At 48.9% G+C, this 21,161-nt stretch overlaps 6 protein-coding genes across 6 annotated transcripts; 2 read left to right on the top strand and 4 right to left on the bottom strand.

The window, feature by feature from the left end:
• Window positions 1–7,460: 7,460 nt before the first annotated feature.
• Window positions 7,461–9,527, bottom strand: J7337_002939 (uncharacterized protein; the record flags this gene model as incomplete). Its single annotated transcript, XM_044820664.1, has 2 exons — window positions 7,461–8,896; window positions 8,945–9,527. 2 exons carry the CDS (start codon window positions 9,525–9,527, stop codon window positions 7,461–7,463), a joined length of 2,019 nt encoding a protein of 672 aa, XP_044684964.1.
• A 995-nt stretch (window positions 9,528–10,522) lies between these two features.
• On the top strand, window positions 10,523–11,287 carry J7337_002938 (uncharacterized protein; the record flags this gene model as incomplete). The annotated part of the gene is made up of 2 exons (XM_044820663.1): window positions 10,523–10,576; window positions 10,628–11,287. 2 exons carry the CDS (start codon window positions 10,523–10,525, stop codon window positions 11,285–11,287), a joined length of 714 nt encoding a protein of 237 aa, XP_044684963.1.
• Window positions 11,288–11,686: 399 nt separating this feature from the next.
• On the bottom strand, window positions 11,687–12,945 carry J7337_002937 (uncharacterized protein; the record flags this gene model as incomplete). The annotated part of the gene is given in 3 exon segments (XM_044820662.1): window positions 11,687–11,776; window positions 11,791–12,822; window positions 12,877–12,945. The coding sequence occupies 3 exon segments, from the start codon at window positions 12,943–12,945 to the stop codon at window positions 11,687–11,689; spliced, it is 1,191 nt and encodes a 396-aa protein (XP_044684962.1).
• A 520-nt stretch (window positions 12,946–13,465) lies between these two features.
• On the bottom strand, window positions 13,466–13,739 carry J7337_002936 (uncharacterized protein; the record flags this gene model as incomplete). The annotated part of the gene is made up of 2 exons (XM_044820661.1): window positions 13,466–13,475; window positions 13,519–13,739. 2 exons carry the CDS (start codon window positions 13,737–13,739, stop codon window positions 13,466–13,468), a joined length of 231 nt encoding a protein of 76 aa, XP_044684961.1.
• A 3,800-nt stretch (window positions 13,740–17,539) lies between these two features.
• Window positions 17,540–19,430, top strand: J7337_002935 (uncharacterized protein; the record flags this gene model as incomplete). Its single annotated transcript, XM_044820660.1, has 2 exons — window positions 17,540–17,632; window positions 17,706–19,430. The coding sequence occupies 2 exons, from the start codon at window positions 17,540–17,542 to the stop codon at window positions 19,428–19,430; spliced, it is 1,818 nt and encodes a 605-aa protein (XP_044684960.1).
• Window positions 19,431–20,029: 599 nt separating this feature from the next.
• Window positions 20,030–20,808, bottom strand: J7337_002934 (uncharacterized protein; the record flags this gene model as incomplete). Its single annotated transcript, XM_044820659.1, has 2 exons — window positions 20,030–20,220; window positions 20,277–20,808. 2 exons carry the CDS (start codon window positions 20,806–20,808, stop codon window positions 20,030–20,032), a joined length of 723 nt encoding a protein of 240 aa, XP_044684959.1.
• Window positions 20,809–21,161: the final 353 nt, after the last annotated feature.

Here is a 21,161-nt window from a genome sequence, read left to right as displayed (position 1 = left end):
GCCTATAGCCAATCCTGAACCCTGACACTTGACCGGGGCACATTGATTCTGAGAGAAGAATCCTCCGAGGCCTAGTAGAGGTTGCTGGCCCGCAAATTTCTAGAAAACCGTTGGACAGAGCTGTTAATAATGGGGCAACCTCAGAAAGCAGGGAGGTAAGGAAACAGAGGAAAACTCGGGTTTGAAGATTTTTGCTATTGACCAGGGTTTGCTTGTGTGCGGTTGACATTCGCCCATTGGCATCACGACCTGGCTGTGACAGTAATGCGCTATGATGTGCTGTGCTGTGCTGAGATGCCCTAATAGAGCATTAACACAGGGCGATATCACGCAAAAGGGTACTGACTGCAGCTTATGATCTTGCCTGGTGAACTAAGGAATGGAGGCCCGGTTACAAGCCGGAGCAAGTACTTCAGTGTGATCCGTTTTGGGATCGACTCGGGAGATGAGAATATGGAGCACCTTCCTGCCTTCTTCGTCTGGCAGAAGAGACGGCTTAGCTTATGCTTACTCAAACCCCTTGAGCGGAGAGGAGGTGGAGTGAACGGCACGGCCCCATCACCAGCATATCGGTGCTCCATCATAATTATCATCGACCAATTCGCAGCAGTGGCAGCAACAGGAACGGGCGCGCCGCTTGCATGCTATGGGATCACAGCAAGCAGTACTGTAATGTTATATGCATGTATGTTCAGGCAATATCGAAAGCCCTGCAGTAATGACAGCAGCCCAGAGAAGAGCACGAACCATATGCCCATGATCTATCTGTCTAGGATATCCATGCTAGCTAGGCCTGAGTCGTGGAAAAGTGTTTGTTGATTGTGTTGTTGTCCACGAGCAAGGTAGCTAGTTATTATCAAAAGTTAGATTGGGGATACTTGCGCCGCATGATGGAATTGAATTTGACCGAACGTGCGGAGAAGCTTGCTCCGGCATGCAGCCTTGTGTTTGATGGAGATTCAGGGCCGGGCATGGCTGGTACAGTCGATGGCTTTGGTACTTGCAAACGGTTAATAGTGTGGCTATTTTCTAAGCCATGTGGCGTTTGCTTGGACCAACACTATCCCATTTTCCTGGAATTCAAGATCCTTGTCCGTAAGACAGAGAAAACGTGCGTGCTGTGGACGATGATGCTAACTAAGAATGATGACGATGGGAGACTGTTTCGGTAGGGCTCGACAAAACGTGGGCGGGCGGAGAAACGAAACAAGGCCAGCCGTCACGTCACGACTCAGTGACTGTTGTCAGAGGTGCTCCATTGCCTTCGCTCTGCGACTCGTGGCCACAGACGTGTGAGGGGGAAACATACCTACGCTTGGTTTGATTGAGATGGGCGCCCAGTTTGGAGATGGCTTCAAAGTTAAGGATGCTATGCTGTTGAATTAATGTCTGGTCCTGTCTTTGGTTGGTTCGTTGGTGGAGAAAAGGGAGCGGTACGTACCTACGCAAGACCAGCAAGGTCCAGGGCATGAGAGAGGTGAGACAAGGGCACGAGGGGGAAATGCTCTGAACGAAGCAAGGAGCGAGACGTGTGAGCCTGTGAGGGGAAACTCAACCAGGTTGATAATGGCCATTCAGAAGCCATTTGTGATGCACTAGAGACGCAAAATAGCAGAAGCGAGCCAGGAAAGGACAAGAGCGGCCGGGGCCGTGCCCCTTCTCAACGGCCGCCCTCCTCAACGGCTTCCCCCCACAGTTTTCATGCACAGTATATCCTCTCATCTAGCACTGATCAGACTGTGATTTGATACTTACATCGCTCGGTCAAGGCCAGGCCTCTCACCCGACAAGGCCAAAACTTCCGCCTCCTCCAGGTTTTGTATGCATACAGAGCATAGTGAGAAACCTAATCAGTCGTGGGTGTGGCATCCCCATCGCGTGTTATTGTCGTCACGATGCCACAGGGGCCGCTCCATACCAGAACCCCCCAATTTTTCTGGTGTCCATCAGTTTCACTAACTGCTCAATCCCAAGCATATCGGAGCATTCCAGTTGAGTTAGCAAATCGTTAAAGCGCCCAGGCTCGGCCGTAGCGAGGGGCTCGCCATCAAGCTATCACTATTGCTATCACTAGGTGATCAGGGATTGTTGTCAAAGGCGCGAGGGCGCGAAATGTCCGCCTTGTTTAAACAACTTCGATGTTCCCTGACCGGGGAAGTCAAGGCCAAAACCGAGAGTCGAGACCAAACGAAGCACCAAGCTAAAAAGGACCAATATGTTCAAGTTAAAACATTTATGACCCAGGATTCAAGGCCACACGCAGGATGAGGCCCGCTTCTTTGCTGGTTGGGGTTCCTTTGATTGTTGATTTCATGACTCTTCGACATGACCAGGATGAGGAGCATATCTCAAGAACATTAGTCGCGTCCAGGCACTTTCACTATATGCCCACATCTCCAACCTCTATATCCGCACAGACTGGAGCTCATGAGTCCCCACATCCACATACATACATACGGATAGAATATTGAGCATTCAATACCGCGTCCTCCTGCGCGCAGTTTACCATACTCACATGCCTTGCGCAGTCTTGTACTGTATCACGTCCTTGTTCCGGGGAGGGTGGTCAACTATCCTCCCCATTCGTTCCCGTATCAACAGCAATACATACCACTATCTGACACTTCTAACCACCCATGAAGAATGTGTGTGTATAGCATTATCTATCGATCGAGGCTTGCAGGCAAACGAGGCTGCCAAGCCCGCGCCATGTCCTGGAACTACTGTATCCTAAAAGGCATACAGCTTCAAACCCCAACTCGAACAAGGAATTGAATTTCGCCGGTGAACTGTTCCTCCTGAGACACGCGCCCAGACACCCTTTGAGTGGTAGCTCCCTTATCCACAAGTGCCCTGTCCCGCCGCCAATCACTCGATGTAACCATCCCAGGTGGCCACGGCGATTTTTTGAGATCTGGCAGGCCATTGCGTCTCCTGCCTTCAAAGCAACGTTGGAGTACGGAGTAAATGCAGATAGCTTCATTGGGATGGCTCAGCCTTTCACTGTGAAGCAGCCACCATTTTTGAGATTTTCCCTCTCGTTTCTTTCCTTCGCTGTTCTATTTATTGACTATACGAGCAGTTAGTTTCCTCACAGTTGGCTTTTGCGACAAGTAATCTGTTCAATCTGGCGACCTGACGTTGCCAGGGCTCAAGAATCCTTTGAGAGGCGATTCTGGTGCTGGACGTGACAAATGATGAGTGAGCACTGCAAGAAACGTTGCGCAGCCTGGCATGTGGACGGGATCCTCCAACAAAGGGACCGAGACTGCGAACTGGGCGACTATTCTGGCAATGTGGACTCCGAAATTGTGTTTCGCACATCCATGACCTTAATACACAGGTATTAAGATAGTTATCAGCAGGCTTTTGCAGCACTTGAATTGACGGGCAATATAACCGAGACTTGATTGGTCCATCCGGAAAAGTCGCTAAAACGGTCCTGCAGGTGCATACTCAAAGGTGTAGGTAGGACAACCTGGTGCATCCATGCACAAATGTCAGAACCATCGCTAGGTAATCCGCCCATAGTTTGTGTCACTACGTCAGGGTCGGGTTCTGCCTCTGCCTTGCACTGCTGCTCAGCAGCGAGAGAGAAACATTATCGGAATGTTTCATAAACGTGGCCGTTGGGGGGGGCGGGATAAAGCTGAGACGGCAATGGTTACTGGTTCCTCAACCGCAGCGTAACCACAGACGTTGCAACGCGCCAGCAGATCGCGGCAGTTGAACGCCCACAGTGCCATGAGCTCAGGGAAGCTGAGTCGATTGGCTTCCCTGCTGGTATTCAGTTTTAGCGTTGTCCTATGGCTGCCGATGGGTCCCGCCCCCTGCTGTCTCAAGCACAAAGGTCCACATGTCTCCGGGTTTAGGTCGAGTAAGCTCGAACTGGCGTGCCTTGGACTGCCTTGGGCTTTGTCCTTCCGGCCGGTAGTCCCTTTCGGGATGCTGATCGTCCCTCCTCGACCTTGACTGGGAAACACTTGACTTACTTTGGGCAATAGCTCATTATCCCTTGGCCAAGCTCCGTCGTTGAACCGAACATTACAGTAAACGCCGATCGAAGACCCGGCTCTTGATCACCTTTGTTTGAATCAGGAAAGCTATTCATCTCGGAACCATGCAAACCATGCATATGGACCGATTCAGAATCTCTCCCTGGGTGGACGAAATTATACGAATTAATGCGCATGAAGTCAACAGAATTCAGCGAGATGAGTTTGTGGCCCTGCTCCCAATTCTTCAGTCCTTGGTACCTGATCAGAAGTGCTTGGTGGCCTTGGTTCATGCTAATCCCTGGTTTGTGGCTACAACAGGCTTGAAGCGATCTCAATACCTACATACCTATCTGACGCGTTATCGGTTATAGATAGGTAGCCTGGTAAAGTGTTGAATTGGCTCCAGTTGAGCTCCACCGGCTGTAACAGAGGCTAAGAGGCTTGCTACTTGGATCTTGCCGTTGACAACCGTCTTGCTGTGGTACCTCATCCTTTCACGCGCGACCCGGGGTTCGAGTGGCAGAGGGCGCAAGAAACAATTAGGCAATGAAACGAAACATTGCGTATGTGCATACATATCTGTAGGTAAAGTTTACTCCCCAGCTACCGATCGGCAGAGACCCTTGAAGAAATATCAATGTAGGTCTGCCTTCTACTTGCATACTGTGACTAACCATGCAAGTACCCTAGGGAAGATACTTATCAACTTTAATACTGCACAAGTTGAATTGTGCAACTAATTATGCGACTTTGCCGCGGGGATGAACAGTCCCGAGACTTTTCAAACATCAGGCCATTTACGGCAATAGGTTTGAAATGTCGCTTCTACCTGCATCCAGAGTACAAACTCACGCTAGTTAATCGTCATTTCCCAGATGCTTTAATCAACTCTGTGAGAAGAGGCATCCTTGTTATTCTATTTTGTTGGCCCACTAACTCACTGGCCAGTTACTTCCGAGTTTCCATGTGCTAGAAAATCCTTGTGATATTTGTTACAGTGCGTTATGTCCAACTACGAAAATGCCTCTAAAGGAATAGGTTCGCTTTGAAGGCCTCGCTTGATCCGTGTACCTGCATCAGCCAGTCTGCTCGACGTTGACGTGGTATCGCGAGCTCAGCCCTACCGCACTTATGTCGAGACACTTTTGTTTCGTGAGCACGCTTGCGGCTCCTGGCTGGCAAGATTTGGTAGCATTGGGGCAGTGGGTGATCAACGCAACGCCCACAGGGAAGCTTTAAAGAAATCCCCCGTCAGTCTGAGTCGATTCAATGCGGATGAGCTGATTTAAGTTCAGCATGTATGCGCTGGTCCACTACAGAAATGGGCATCTGGGCGAGAAACTTAGGGCGTATGTGGGAGCGCCAAAAGGTACCTTTTAATTGCGACGAGGACAAAGAGTGACAGCCACGCATGCAGCATGTGTGCATGGGAAAGGGTCCGATCCCAGAGCGAGAACAAGGGTCTGTAGAGCTCCCGAGCCAGCCTATCCTGGGTACTAGAGGTCTCCAAACTTCATTGATGATTTTTTACCACGTCATTGGGGACAGTGATCTTGAGGCTGGATAAGGATCAGCTCTTCCTAAGAGAGACTGCCGCATGATCCAACAGCGAGATTGTTGGCTACTGCCATTGTTGCTTTCTTCTCCTTGAATTCTACCAGTATTTCCTGGCAAGGAGAAGTCTGGAGAACCAGCCGGCAAACAAATTCGATACGTTTCTTGTCATGTCTGAAACTAAGCTAAGCTGCCCAGTAGCAACAAACTATAGTAAAACCATGGGTCTCACTAATGACTCCCATGTTCTGCGACTGTCAGCCCAGAACCTTAGGCCCGTCAATAATCACAATCAATGTTATCATTGTTGGCTAAAGGTTGAGTCTACCTGCGCGCGGACTTGCGCGCACATATGCAATAGCTGTGAGCAGGGCGGCGTCTGCAAGCTGCTGCACCTAAATCCCTGTTTGGTCATAGAGTTTCGACATAATGAGCTTCATGGTCGGCAGCGACATTGCCGGCAGTTTCGAGACGAGGTCTCAAGGCCAGTTCAAGGCTAACCCGGCATGTCACGGCTTATTATCCAGGCATTAACCCTTGATGCCAGCAGGTCTGGATAGGCATGTACAGTACACCAGCAGCTGGTGTCTTATCAAGCAACAAAGATGGTGATCCCGTGCGACACCACGTGAACAAAAGCTCGAGCACGCTTGCGCCTTACCCTCGCTTTAGCTGCTGGACCTTCTGTCAGCCGGAGCAGTGTCCGCTTAAAGAGGGTGTCTTTGTACTTGGCATCGACCGACAGGTCATCATGTGGCTAGCGGTAGGGCCTTTTACATATCCTGATCTTAATATCTAGATCTCGTTTAGTTTGTGCTATGACCTCTGGAGTCAAGCAGCGGACAGTTTATCTCCCATCTTTTATCTTTCGTTGCAAATGTTCCTTTACGCGCTGGACCGTCCCGCCGTCTCGTGAAAGAAGAAGTACATGGTTGACTTTATGGTTGTCATCCTCGACCACCTGTAGTACACGGGCGTCTACATCTTCCAGGGTCACAGTGTCGATCGGCAAACCAGCTCACTCACTATAGCAACAGAGGATACGGTATCAAGGCAAACATTGGTCAGCTGTCTCAAGCGAGCAAAGGGCTCTCCATTTTGGATCAAGAGCAGCCTTAGAACGAAACAGAACAAAACAAATCGATATTTCTATGGCTGGTCGAGCTGTCTGGGATCAGAGTCGTCTGCCGAGTGAAAATCCCGACTGGCGGTCTACTTGACGTTACCTTACAATCTCCATACATGTGGAGGAGCCCACGTTTACCTTCGGTAATTGACGAAGCATCATGCTTTGTCTTTCAGAATCGGAGCATTTCCCACAAGTCTAAATGAGTTCTTGTAATTTGGAATGCTAGGCATACGGCCATGATTGAGTAATCGGCAGGTCACCCTACCAGAACAGTCTCAAGTACATATATACATGCACACTCCACATATCCAACGGCTGTCAAGGACGAATTTGGGTTGCTGCAGCGGAGCCTATCTTTGATACCGAAGATTCTCGATTGCAGCAGACACGAATCGAGAACCCGACATGCGCTGAATGGGTTGGGGGGTATGGGTTTAGGACTAACGTGCCGGTTCAGGTTGGCGTCGTCCTTGGGCGAGGAGAACTTGATTCTCGTAGAAGGATACTTGCTGTGAGTGAGGTAGCCATTGAGTCACATATGTATTGCCGTAGCAAAGCCCAGTTGACATCATCCTAGGTAGGATCTTGGTCTTGGTGGAGATGGTAGATCATGCATGCATTTGCTACAGGACACATATAGTGATTCCCTAAATGTACAGTATCTAGAGATTTCACAGTATCATTAAACCACCTTGGGTCGTGACTGCGGAGCCGCGCATTGCCATCCATACCATAAATACCGCGCTTGGCGTGATCGGGAACCTGTCTGAGGACAGCTGTCACCGAATGACCCAATTACCATCGTCTTCATCAGAATCACCATCAACGAGATCCTCTTCATCGTTGAGCGCCATCTGCACAAATCGACGGACCCAGGCCTCTTGTGCCGGGTCCAGACCATCCTGGTTATTCTCATCCTGGCCCTGTGCCTGCTGAAGTAGTTGAGGTTGTCGCTGGTTCACTCGTTGACGATTAGCAACAGCTCCTCCTCCTCCTCCTCTTCCTCCTCTTCCTCGGGCTCCGGCGCCTCCTATTCTCCCAGCCCGTCTTGCGCCGCGTCCTCGCCCCGCTGGACCTCGAGGTGGGCCATTATGGCCGCGGCCCGCGAGTTGTTGCGGTGCGTCGGGTGCAGCGGGAGGAATAGCCCTTCGACCATCGCGAGCTTGATTATCGACGAGTCGTATAACGAGGGGTCCTTCACGCGCAATCTCGATACCTTGGCCCTGGCCTCCAAGCGGTCTGTTGTTGCCCTGGGCATTAGCTCCATCCTCGCCGTCACTGTCATCAGACTCGATGACTTCCGGCAGAGGCATAAGCTCAATATCATCGAGTGCCGCGGGAGCATCTGCAACGGGACCGCGGCCACCAACGAACCCTAAGCCCACGTCGTCGCCATCGCCACCCTCGAGTTCCCACAGCCGCATGTAACAGGAAGTGACCTTGCCGCCCGCCAGCTGGTTGTAGTGCTGGTATGGATTCACCGGGTCAAGCCATGAAGAGCATAGATAGCAGAAATGAGTGTCGCATCGCGAGCAGATCATGTGGTTGCAGCCGTGTGTCTTCTGCGCAGGGGCGTTGCATGTAGGGCATGGACTTGTGTGAAGCTGTAGGTACTCGAGTGATGCTTTTTCCTCTTCGCTGAGTTCTCCCTTATCACGTCGTGGTGCACATCGGACAAACTCTCCGTGCCATGACTGGTAGCATTGGCCACAGAAAGCGAAGCCACAGTCTTCGCAGATAGCCAAGAGATTCGCTTTGCTAAACGTTTTCTTATTCTTCCCTTTCCCAGACTTCGCACTATTCCCTTCTTGTTCTTGTTCTTTCTGTTCTTCTTCAGCATCAGACGTCTCGGCAAACTCTAAACCTTCCGGCTTCTTGTGACGTTTCGATCGGGCTGCTCCATTACACCACTGTCGTGGACAGTATATTGTGTTTTTATCAGACTCTAGTTCTGTCTTGTACTTGAGCGTCACGTATCGCTTCACAATTTCCTCGGAAAGACCAATCTGGAGAAGCTCGCTAGGGCTGATGGCAACCTTGTTCTTCTTTGTGTCTTTCAAAGCTGCACGCTTCTTGGCGCAGTTAGGGCTCAGACAACGAACAGTAGCAAGGTTACCCTCGTTGATGGCGTCGTTGTAGAAATCCTGTAAGCATTGAATACAGAATATATGTCCGCAGTCAAGCATTCTGTGACACTTGGAGCCCTTTTTGGGATCTATGTAACGTCAGTAGGTGACTTAGGATCCGTGATGAATATACATACCGAGACAGACACCACAATCAAATGTCTCCTTTTCAAAAGCTGCCTTTTTGGCTTTTATATCGTGGTCCAGCACGGCGAGTTTATGTTCTGGATCAACCTGAAGTGTTCCCTCAGGACTGATGGTTCCAAACACGTTTTCAGCGGCGCGCTGAATATGGTCGATGTAAGTAAATGCAACCATATCGCGACCAATCTCGTCCCATAAGCGCGGCCCATCATCCTCAAGCCGTTTGATCGTTTCCCTCGACAACCACTGCGGTATGGTAGATACCACAATGTCTGGTGGCGCGTCTGTAGGGTAACCCTCTGGGAGAGAGACTCTCAACCGTAGAGGGGGCAGGTACGAGACTTTAAGAGAGTCAACCTCAGGCTGGGCATTCTCAGTAGCCTGGCCAAGTGTTGTGAGTCCTGGGTGGGCAGGTGCTGATGCTGCTGGGAAGTTGACAGTAACAGGAGCGGCGGGCTCAACGGGGAGATCTACCTCGAAGGTGAAGGGGTCCTTTGCGTCAGGGCGGCGGATCTCTGGGTATATGGCCTCAATAGAGCCAAGCTCTATGAGACGTGGGTCATCGTTGTAGTCCATGGCTGTTGGGGATATAGGAAAACCTCACAGCTCCGTCAGGACACCAGAAATTCAGACAAGGCCGGAGATAGTTCAGAATGCACTTGGCAGGCTCCTTGGCCAGTGTTTTCTTTTGGGCCCCCTTTTTAATGACCTTGATTATTTGGACACTTCGGGGCCGCTATGAGTTGTTATACCTTGGGAGGAGTGTTCATCCTCTAGTGGCGTAGTGTATATTGTGAGCGATGAACTTCAGCAAAGACTTTGCCCAGAGTGGCGAGGCTGAGTAAGTATGTCAAATACCAAGGGCCCTCAAATTTACCAGCCCTTCTTAGTGAGTTTCTGTTAGGCCTCCATAATTTTAGTCTCCTTCTCGTTCTTCCTTGTCAAGACTTGAACATGAGGTGCTTCTTTGGTGGAGGTACTTTACGTAGAGAGAGGGGCGAGGAGAGGGTTTTTAAGATAGTGCCCAAGATAGATAGGGCTACTTCGGAATGGCTTGCCAGTGACTAACGCCGGATTGTAAAGAGTAAGACGCAATATTGGGCTATGAAGGAAATGGGATGAGATTATTCACGCCTGTTATAACATTGTAAAGTAACGTAGATGACTCTTTGGCCGTGGTTGAATGTGGTAACGCCTTGTTTCGGTATCCGGTATTCACAGCGTTGACAAATAAGAGACTCCGAAATCCGAGACGCCACGTTTTTTTTTCTTCTCCTGCCTGCGCCACATATGCAGCCACAGCCAGCCGCCTATGTACATCGTCATTTACTGGCTAAGGTACCTAACTAGAGGCTACAACACGACCTAGCTTAAACTTGGATTTTACCTCTCGTTTGTGTTTTACTTGTACTCGTGATTGCCTCGAGCCTCTCCTCTGTTTTTTATTTCTTCTCCTTTTCATATATACAAACTGTGCCAATCAGAGACCACGGTGGTGCCCTACCAGGAGAATGCAGCCTCTGTCTATATCCTGAATCTCTCGGATACCGCACATACCTAGCCAGCTCATCATGGACGACAGTTCAACTCCCCTCGCTTCTCTCTCCGTCACCCACGTCTACTACGTAAGTTTCACGCCTACAACAAAAATCACCTGCAATAACAATCGCAAATAGGACCCTGACGATCATGTCTCCCTCGCCTGCGCCTACCTCGCCCTCCTCCCCCAAGCCCTATGCATCGTTTACGCCACGCTCGTCCTTTTTACCCGCGAGGTCGAAGTCGCCTTGATGTTTCTCGGTCAACTTGCCTGTGAGGTGCTCAACTTTGCCTTGAAACGGCTGATTAAAGAAGAACGTCCGCGTCGCATACACGGCAAGGGCTATGGCATGCCTAGTTCCCACGCACAATTCGTTGCCTTCTGGAGTGTCTCCCTGGCTCTGTTCCTGCTTGTCCGCCACAAACCTCCCCGTGTACATCGTATTCGTGCAGCAAGTAGCTTGCACCGTCCGTGGAGCGTTCTTGAGAGAGTTGCTGTGAGTGTAGCTGGGGCGGCGATTGCGGCTGCGACGGCATGGAGCAGAGTATACTTGAACTACCACACCCCTAAACAGGTCGTCGTGGGTAGTGTTGCAGGTGTCATAAGCGCTCTCGGTTGGTTCATTATTGTTGCTGCCGTGAGGCAAACCGGCTGGCTAAAATGGGCTCTAGAGACGCCTTTGGCGAGAGCTTTCAGAGTTAGGGACCTCGTCGTTGAAGAGGACATGTGCCAGGCTGGTTGGGAGAAGTGGGAGAAGAGGAGAGCTGCTTCTCAAACGATAAAGAAAGACAGATAGCCATCAATGAATTGACAACAATCATCACACAAGAGACTGAATACTAATATAAATTACCGGTATCCTGAATTCCGCGATACCGTCCTGACTGAAGTCGACCTTCTGGCATTGGAAATGTCATTGAGGATGTCCACCTAATCTTCTGGTATTATCTATATATAAAAGGGACCAAATCTCGACGCTAGTTTCAAAGACGGCCTAAATATGAAAGAAAAAAACACAAGGGAATCGTTACAGTTGCCAAACCGTTCATGAAATCGTCATCCTCCCCAGTTGCCAAACCGTTTTGTCCTCTATCAAATCCATGGTCCTTTTCCTTTTGCTGCCTCCAAGTCAATTCTTGACCCTTGGCGACTATGTACTCTACCCGTCTCTGGCCCAGCCCTTGAGCCTTGTCGGCTATGCATTCTGCCAACCTCTGGTACGACCCTGGAGTTCTGACGGCTGGCAAGTCTGCTTGGCTCTCCCATACTTCTTGAGCCCTGTCGACTATGGGCTCTTACAGAACTGGCTGATCCAGCCCTGGGATTATGCGAGGCTGAGACGGGCGTTTTCTCCTGGGGGCTATATACAGCGGAACTGAGAGTTGTCTCCGGCGGAGTATTCATACCCGCGCTGAGAGGAACTGGTGGAAGTTCCTTCTCGGATAGTCTCTCATCAAAGTTGTCCTGAATCTTATACCTAGTGCCCTCGCCTGGGACATCGACGATGGCAATGGCAAGTGGACTCGTTTTTCTTGGGAAGAACCTTACTGTACTGTTGGGGCAGTCAAGGTTGTGCACTTGGTTTGTATTTGTGTCTAGCTTGAGCTCCGGTTTGGCGGGGCGCATATCGCCGATGTTGGAAAGGCGCAGACCAATCTGCACAGTTGCAGTTGAGAGCATAGAAGCACCACTTGACCGAAATCTTTTATCTGGAAGACGGAGGGCAGGAGGTGCAAGAAGTTCGTCAGCTAAATTTTGAAGCGCCGGTGTTTTCTTGGGTGTAGACTCTTTGTAGGTTGTTGTCGGCAAAAGGATGGGCGACTTAGGTGGCTCGGCTTTGGGGAAAATGCTGTACATGCTCCTCTTGAAGTTTTTTATGGACTCCTTTGATGATGTCCGTACAGGCTTCGGTGTGGATGGAAGACCGCCTGAGTTACGCATACTTCCCAATCGCAGGGGCTTCAGGCCACGGTTGAGGAAGTCCTTGCGTGCACCAAACACTTTGTCTTCCACTCTGTCGTCCAGCGTCAGATCTTCTTTGCTTTCAGCCTTGTGAGCCAGCTTGGGAAGATCAAGAGGCTGTAGCATCGCAGACCCAGGGGTTGGAGGCTCTTGATCCTGGTCATCACCCCATTTTCTGAAACCCTGAGACGCTTCAATGTCGTCATCAGAACAGCCGGTTGGGGATCTGCTTGATCGCAAGAAGAGATACAGACAGCCAAGCAATAGTCCTGACATGTTCATTACAACTGTTCCGATCATGTTCAGTGTCATTGACGTGTCATCTGCTGCTCCTGTATCTCGGAACGTCGTATTATAGAAGAAAGTTATCTGCAAAGTCTGTTCGGAATTAGTACAAGCTATCGCTTTCAGATACGTACTTACATATGATATCACAGCAATTATCATATGGTAAACCATGCGAGATGCCTCGTCCCTCTCAACCATGCGCATTCTGGCACCAGTATGAAGTTTGAAGCATATAACTCCGCACTCGATCAGAACTATCAGGATGACAGTGAGTAGAACCCCAAAACATCCGGCATCGTATCGATGTAGGAAAGAGATCAAACTGGCAAAGCAAAACTCCGATGGCAGAACAGCAAAGGTTATGGAGAACACGATGATCAACAAGATACCAATGGTTACTAGACAGGCAAGGGTGTTGAATTTGCCACGGAAGGGGAATACGCTCGGCCTCGTAATACGGATTGTCAACTCCAGCCCGAACAACATCTGAATGAAGGGTACAATGAAAAAAGCTAAATTGGATTAGTATCTTCAAGTGAAAGCTCATTAATCTTTTAACATACCGAGCAGCATCATTCTCGATACCGTGGCACACCCAAGGATCATTAGTGACTCAAGTCCCTTGGCTTGAGCAGTAGCATACACAATTCCCTGAACTACAATGCCCAAGGAAAGTACAAAGGGGTATATATCTCGTCCTTTGACTAGCCGAAGCCAAGACGACCTAAGAGTGACTGTGAGAACAAAATCTTGCGGATCAGGGAATGCAGTACATACTTGAAGTCCCATATAGGTTCGACTTGTTTCAGTGTTCTCCATGAGCGCAGAAGAATACTGATAGTAACTGCGAATGCTACTATCACGTTGAAAACCGATAGGACAATGATCGAGGTGCGGACGGAGCCAGCTGCAGCAAACTTGAGTTCGTTGTCCCATTTTGATGTAGAATTTGCCTGGAACTGAAAGCCGGTCGAGTCCATCGTCGGGTCGTTGTCCATGTTGTTGTCGTGTTCTGGTCAAATTCGAGGTGATTATCAAGGAGAGGGCAGGCGTTAAGCCTTCACAGTGCCGGCACCGCGTTATCCTTCTTGGTAGACCTAGTTTCCCATGTCGAGGTCGAGGTCGTATGAAAGTATTGAAAGAGGGCTAGGATGCCAAAGGACAAAGAAAGATGATGAATGAAATGGGCAAGCACCGAGATATGATAGCAGGAACCAGAATGACCTCTAGGCGTATATTTGGTCAATTGGAGAAACAGAGCAAAGTTTGAGAAGCAGTAGATAGATGATCAAACACTCGAGATGTACTGTAAAAATGAGATACAATGAAATGGAAATGGCACCTGGCCAGTGGCAAACGAATGTAAGATTGAAAAACAAGAAAAGAAACGAAGATCAGACAAGCACCAGCTAGGTGGGAGGAGACTGAGGCGATGGAGGCGATATAGGACTTGATATCTCGAATTGAGGGCAAATCACATCGAGCGGGAACGCAGATTGCCCTAGATCCGGTGAGCTTGGTGACCCCTGCGCGACTCAGAAATCTCCAAAGAGCAAGGATCAAGCTGCTTCATGACGGAGCTTGGTAGCATTGAAGCTGTCGCCCCTGAGAGATGGTGGTGAAGAATGGTAGCCAAGCGAGCCAGGCCAGGCCCTTGGTGTGGGCTAGAGGCATTTCCCGCATTAGAGCGAGAAGGGTATTGTTTCACCCGTGTAGATTGGGTTTCTGGGATGCTGATTCTCGAATACGCTGACGAAATCGGTGTAAGAGAATGCTACTCCACCACGAGATTGAGTTCCCTGGCCTCGATCATCTGTGCCATTCTCACTTGAGCTTTGACGATGATCGACCTCGAATGGAAGCCACAACTGAACTACTTCTCAAGGCCCTCCTGATAGTGATACTTCAGCACTGAATGAGCTTCTTGAACGAGTGCTCTGAGGGCGGCGAAAAACGCCGGTTCGAAGAGGCTGAAGCATTGTTGTTACAGAGTCAAGTTTCGTCGGGTTGTAAGAGGCAGGAGTTCAAGGGAAGCAAACGGTGGGGTTAATCCGCATCTGGGCTAGCGCCCACGTTTGTCCGTTTTGTGCAACTACGCCGTGGATTTAAAACAAGAAGGAAACATGGATTAGGGAGGGATCCCCTTTAGCATGACTAAAGAGCCAAGAGCTTAGACGAGTGCCATTCCCTCCTTTGGAACAGAGGGTTTGAGATTACACGGATCCTGCTGGTGCCGAAGGCGGGGAGCACGGCTAGCCACGAGACGATGGATACAGGGACGTTTCGCAAGGTTCAGAGCTTGCACCCGGTAACAGATCTGTCAACGGAGCCATGCGAACGCCTAAAAATTTCCTGCACAGTGAGAGAGGGCACTAGCTTGCTACCTTACCTAGCTTGCAGCTGGAAGCGAGTCAATTCCATTGAGAGCCCAGCCTAGGAGAGGAAATAAAGCTCGGAACCTTAAGTCTAAGTGATAAAAAGATTTAGGTAACTTAGTACAAATTTAGGATGCCTTTTGTGGAATTTATTTTATCATCCTAAATTTAGGTCTTGTGTTTTCTTGCTCCCCAAGGCCAGCCTTGTCCGCCTGTATCTGCGGACCTGGTGGTTGGTTCCCCATTTCGTTGTTTCAAGCCTTTCCACTTTATCTTTGAAACCCACAGCTCTGTAAGCGAGGTCAGCCAGACAAGGACAAGGTTCAAGTGCCGAAATCTTGGCAGTTCGTGTACGCAGCTATCGACTCGTAAATTGACAAGTCTTGTGCGTTGGTTCTTATTAAGAATACCGAGTCGTCTGTCCGGGAGCATGTTAGACTGGGGAAGAGCACGCATGTAAGTGGATGGAGGATGTGCTGTGTTTAATATAACTGTGAAGAACCCATAGATCTCTGGAATGAGGAGAAGTTTCATCAGCATCTAGCTCTAGACTAGTACAGTATTAGCAATCGACTTGATAGCGAGTTTGTTATGGCTAGTCACATTCATTGAGTCTCTGTCTGATAGTTTGCCCGGTCTATTAACCTTTACTTGTGTGACTTTCACTCTCCATGCCTGTTGATGGAGAGTTAGGGAACGTCAAGGCTTTTATCCCAAGGGTTAGAAGATGCTTGGATAAGCTTAGGACAGCTTAGACAGCTGGAGTATACTCGGTAAGCATTTTGATACTATTATTTTAGCATCCTGATTATATGCCATACTGTGTAGTCTTTGCTGTTTTATAGGCATTAGTATAACATGGATTGCCCACTCTTTACTGTTTCCTCACACGTCCAGACTAGAAGGATAATGAAGTGAGATGTTTCCTCCTCAAACAAGTGCTCCCGGAAAGGGTCTGGATTATAGCTATGGGTGCTATAGCAGACAGTCAGTGGCTTGCGCAGCGTTTGATTTGAGAGACTTCATGGTTGGTATCAGTTACAAGAAGCACCCGGGTACTTATATGTAATCTCGTGTCAATAGTACCTGCTCTTCATCCTATCTTCTTGTAATGGATGCTTAAAACAAAGGTGTTACTGAGTGCTAAGCATGGGGTACGGATGACAGGTCTCTTATTATAGCTTTACTGCAGTAGCTTCACTTCCCTCTCCGACTTGGCACCCCTATCTATATTTGTGTAATGCAAGATGAAAATTCATTCTTCTTCTTTATGGTACGTACTAAATAAACGCATTTCTCGTTGTTTTCTTTTTGTATTATAACTCGATCAACAATGGTCTGACTGTCTGCTCTTGCTTATGCTGTCCCATCAGCATTTATAGCCAAAGGAAATACCTCATGCTGTTTCGATATTTTGGATTCTCGGCTTCGAGTTAAAAGATATCTTCGACCGTTTTACTAACATATTAGACTTCACACAGTTTCACCTTGCATTGACGGGCTCAAGTTGATTGAGGCCTTCGCGAGAACTTTGAGGGGGCTGTTCACACCACCACAAGATATTGGAACACCATCCATATTCGCATGTTGAATGGGGAGACTATTTATGCGGAACAGACGCTAATGAAGGTATTCATTCCTGAGAGGCGATATCGCATAGTTTACCGCCTTCGATCAATGATCCAGAAGCTTATGTCATATTGGTCATATCCACCAGCACGTCAAGTAAGCCTCAGTAAGCCATGCTCTAAGTGACGTTAGTTATCATCAACGGGCACGCTAACTCTACATCTCCCGACCTTACATGAACAAATTTATCATGGTCAAGCAACATGTACTAATGTTCTATCTGTTGGCTTAAGACTATCACGATGATGCTTTGGGCTCCTGGTTACCCTAAACTGGCTAAGTTTACTAACGCGAGTTCAATGCTTATCCAAAAAGGCTGATAAGGATGGAAAATCGTAGCCAATAGCTAGGAGTTCATTTTCCTATGCAATTAGGAATATAAGGTGCGAGACCCAGCACGAGGGGATCCATCGTCATTATATCAGCACACTGCAGATGGGTAATAGCTAGGTCAGGTCTTTGGAGCTGCTGTCATGGTCTAAGATACCTACCTATATAAAGCCTTCTCGTATTTCCAAGTACCTTAGTTGATACATAGATGGCAGAGTTACGGCGGCGAAAGTAAGAGAACTTAGCGATCAGGACGATTTTAATATCAACTCTCCTCAGAAAGGGTCAAGATCGTTAAAGTCCTGGCTTTCTTACATAGGAGCGGTTCAGTGGATCCATCTATCAGCTGCCCCGCTATTGAAGCCGGGCTTAACAACGTCATCCAACCATACGAGCAACACTTTGAAGACAAAAGGTACAGCAATTGAAAGGAACAATCGTGCGTTATCCTTTCAACTGCAGAAATGGGAGACCACACGGAGAAACATATTCACTTTGAAGATGGTCGCAATCGTGAATACGATGGGAGTTCTGACGAGGACTGCAAGGCAGTAGAGGTTCGTCCATACTGTCGCCAACACCAGAGGACAACCAAGAATGGTGCGACTGATCTAACAATCGCCAAAACAGGTCGTCTTCGATCCCGGAAACCCATATCGTCGCAAAAGCTCAATGGTTGCCTCAGAGATCAAGGCGCCTGTCATGCGCCATCCTTCGCGGCGTGATGAGTGCCTAGTCCACCAGTTTCTCGACAGTCAGCGACGCGCAAAAGATGCTGCCAGCTCAGCCAGCGAGCCAGAGTCGGAACCCTCAATAGGAAGCAATCCTCCATCATACTTAAGCAACAATCCAAATCCTAGCCATGCCACCTTTCACAAGGCTCTCAATGGCGATCACATCGAAGCTGTTCGCGACGACAGCCTCGACTCGATTGTGGACCCCAAATATCAGAAGAAGTGCCGCGCTGTCGTCGAGCCTGGCAGTATGGAACACTCGGGCCAAGCTGATCAGCAGGCCTGGACTCAACAGATGACCAAAAGCATGTCCGACGTTGACCTTTCGGGTTATCAGGACGATGTGCGAAGTCGCCTTCTAACCAAGCAGCAGCTTAGCGATATGGCCTGGGGTGTACGTGAGCTAAGTCGCCGACTGAGTAGCATGCGCCTTCGATTCAAGGTCAAGAGCATATTCATCCTCACAAAGATATATGACCAAGATCTAATCCCAAAAACACGAGAATTGGTCAAGTGGCTCCTACAGCACAATCACGAGGTCGCCTACACCGTCTATGTTCAAGACAAGCTCAAAGCAAACAAGAAGTTTGACGTCAGTGGCCTCATTGACGAGGTGAGCAAGGAATATCTTGATAAAGGGGACGTGAACGAGCAGGCAGTCAAAGAAACGCTGAACAGGCGACTCCGATATTGGGACGAGAACATGTGCAGAACACGACCTCATACTTTTGACTTTGTCATCTCACTTGGTGGTGATGGTACAGTCTTATATGCCAGCTGGCTCTTCCAGCGCATCGTACCACCTGTATTGAGTTTTGCACTAGGTAGCCTGGGTTTCTTGACCAAATTTGACTTCGAGGACTATCAGCAGACGCTCTTGACGGCCTTCACCAAGGGGGTCACAGTCAGCCTGAGGCTTCGTTTCGAAGGCACTGTCATGAGGAGTCAGCCACGCAAGAGAGCACAGATTAGCAAGGGCTCTGAGGAGGAGGAGGAGCAGTCCCGAGACTTGGTGGAAGAGCTTATAGGTGAGGAGAGGGAAGATGAGCACACGCATCGGCCGGATGGGACGTTTGAGATTCTGAATGAGGTGGTAGTGGACAGAGGACCAAACCCAAGTGAGAATCCCAGAGTAAACGTTACTCCTGCAGGAGATGTTCTAATGTATATTCTAGCAATGTCAACTACCGAGATTTTTGGTGATGATGAGCACTTCACCTCAGTCTTAGCCGACGGTATTTGCGTATCGACACCCACAGGCTCAACGGCATATAATCTCGCCGCCGGGGGCTCCTTGTGCCACCCCGAGAACCCCGTGATGCTGGTTACGTCTATATGCGCGCACACCCTGTCATTCAGGCCTATTATCCTTCCTGACACGATTGTGCTGCGGGTCGGTGTTCCATATAGCGCAAGAACAGCTTCATGGGCGAGCTTCGATGGCCGAGAACGTGTCGAGCTCAAGCCAGGAGATTACGTGACCATCAGCGCCAGTAGATTTCCATTTGCCTCGGTGCAAGCTGAGGGACGGAGGAGTGAAGACTGGGTGAACAGTATCAGTGGAAAGTTGGGATGGAATACTAGACAAAAGCAGAAGAGTTACAAGGAGTGGGAGAAATGAGACGATGTGTACCGATTTAGTATGGACTGAAATCATATATGTGAAGGGTGGCGTTTGTCGACAGATTTTGAGGATTGGCGTTCTCATTGTACTATTTGAACTGAGGAAACACGGCTTATCGTCACTGCAAAGGGTGCTATGCTCGTGTAAATATGCACTTTTCCAGAAAGGTTTCGGGTCGTTTGTTTGGACGTGACGCAGGGGCTTGGCTACCAGTAAATCTATATAGTAACGAGTTCAATGAGATACATCACCAATACTGAGTGAAAATCAGCCACGTAATTATTACTCAGGAGAAGAGAGGACGAATACTGTTGAGAAACTTACGATGGCCTGACCGTAAGCTTTACGGTTCTTGTGACGATATGATCCTAACCTTCAAGAGATATGATAAGATCTAGATCTAAGCTTCGGGTATCTAGGCTTGAAAGAAAAGAAACTCCTCAGAAGATGCTCTGCATGACTGCCGTGTGCCAGCATCCATTATCTCAATGCCCCAGCTGGGCTTTGCGTTCTGCACCCTAACAACTGCAGTTCAACAATAAACACTACATATATACTATAAAATGACTTCATGGCCTGTGATCTCCTGGTGTCGTCTAGAGAGTCTTCTTACCTTGGCGCAGATTCAAGGCATTTGAGATGTCCTTGACTGAATACCAAATAATCCAAAGTGGGATCCAGACCCAGAGAGTGTTGAAGAAGAACAAGTAAACCCAAAGGTACATGAAGTTGCTCGTGTCGAGATTAGCACTTCCAATGAGCCATTCAGGACAGAAAGTCATGAATCCTGAGCGTTGTTTAGTTTGGCGAATCCATATAGACTGAGGTGCTGTCGAGACTTACCACCGTACAGCTCACAAGTAGCCAGGACAATCATCCAGATGCTGACCTTGGGATCCTTCTTAGCGAGGCAGTAGCACACATAAACAGCTAAAGGCCCATCAAAGAACACAGTCAACAACTCCAGACTTACAACCCCCAAGTCGACACCAGCCCATCTCTTGTCAGCCCTCGCATATACCATCCATAGCTGGGCAAACGGGTTGTCTCCACCTGACTGCGCACCATATACTCGATCGCTATAACCTAGGAATCCAGGAGGTGTTGGGAACAGGTCCGTCTTCACATCATCGGCAAGGGGTTGGTGCGAGAAGAAGCAGTGGTACAAAAAGCTGCCTTCGAGGAGAAAATGACACAGGGCATCGGCGAGATGCCATATGAAGAGAAACCGGAGAACCCCCGAGGAAGAGGATGGTAAGAAACGCAAAGAGGCAGCATAGGCGACGAAGACGATTGCGAGCGTAGAGAGGAGGGAGATGATTGTTGTTTGGTCGAAAAGGTCGGGCGGGAGGGACGATGAGGGTTCTGTGGCCATTGCGTCGAACCCCAGTAATAAATCTCTTGTGATGGAATTAGATTGAAGAGTAAAAAGTCCAGTTATTGAGTTACAGTTGCAATGGTGTTGTTGTCGAGGAAATCTGAGCTTCCGGAGAGGAGCGTGTCGGAAATGAGACGCGATTGCGGCTCGTTTTCGGTGGTAGCTTTACGCGATAGCTTCAAGCTGTGGAGTATCAGTAAGTTACCACCACCATGTCTCACGTCGCAATGTTAAGAAAGAAGAACAAGTCCAAATATAGAACCGTAAAACTATAGTAGGGAATTTTCCAGAAAGGGCCTTCTGATATACAGTCGTATGTATCATTTTATGCGAAGCTTGATTAAAACTGT

This window comes from Fusarium musae, chromosome 2 (assembly GCF_019915245.1).
Source record: "Fusarium musae strain F31 chromosome 2, whole genome shotgun sequence".
NCBI lineage: Eukaryota > Fungi > Ascomycota > Sordariomycetes > Hypocreales > Nectriaceae > Fusarium > Fusarium musae.
The sequence above is the reverse complement of the archived record's forward strand: the minus strand, read 5'-3'. Positions and strand labels throughout refer to the sequence as shown.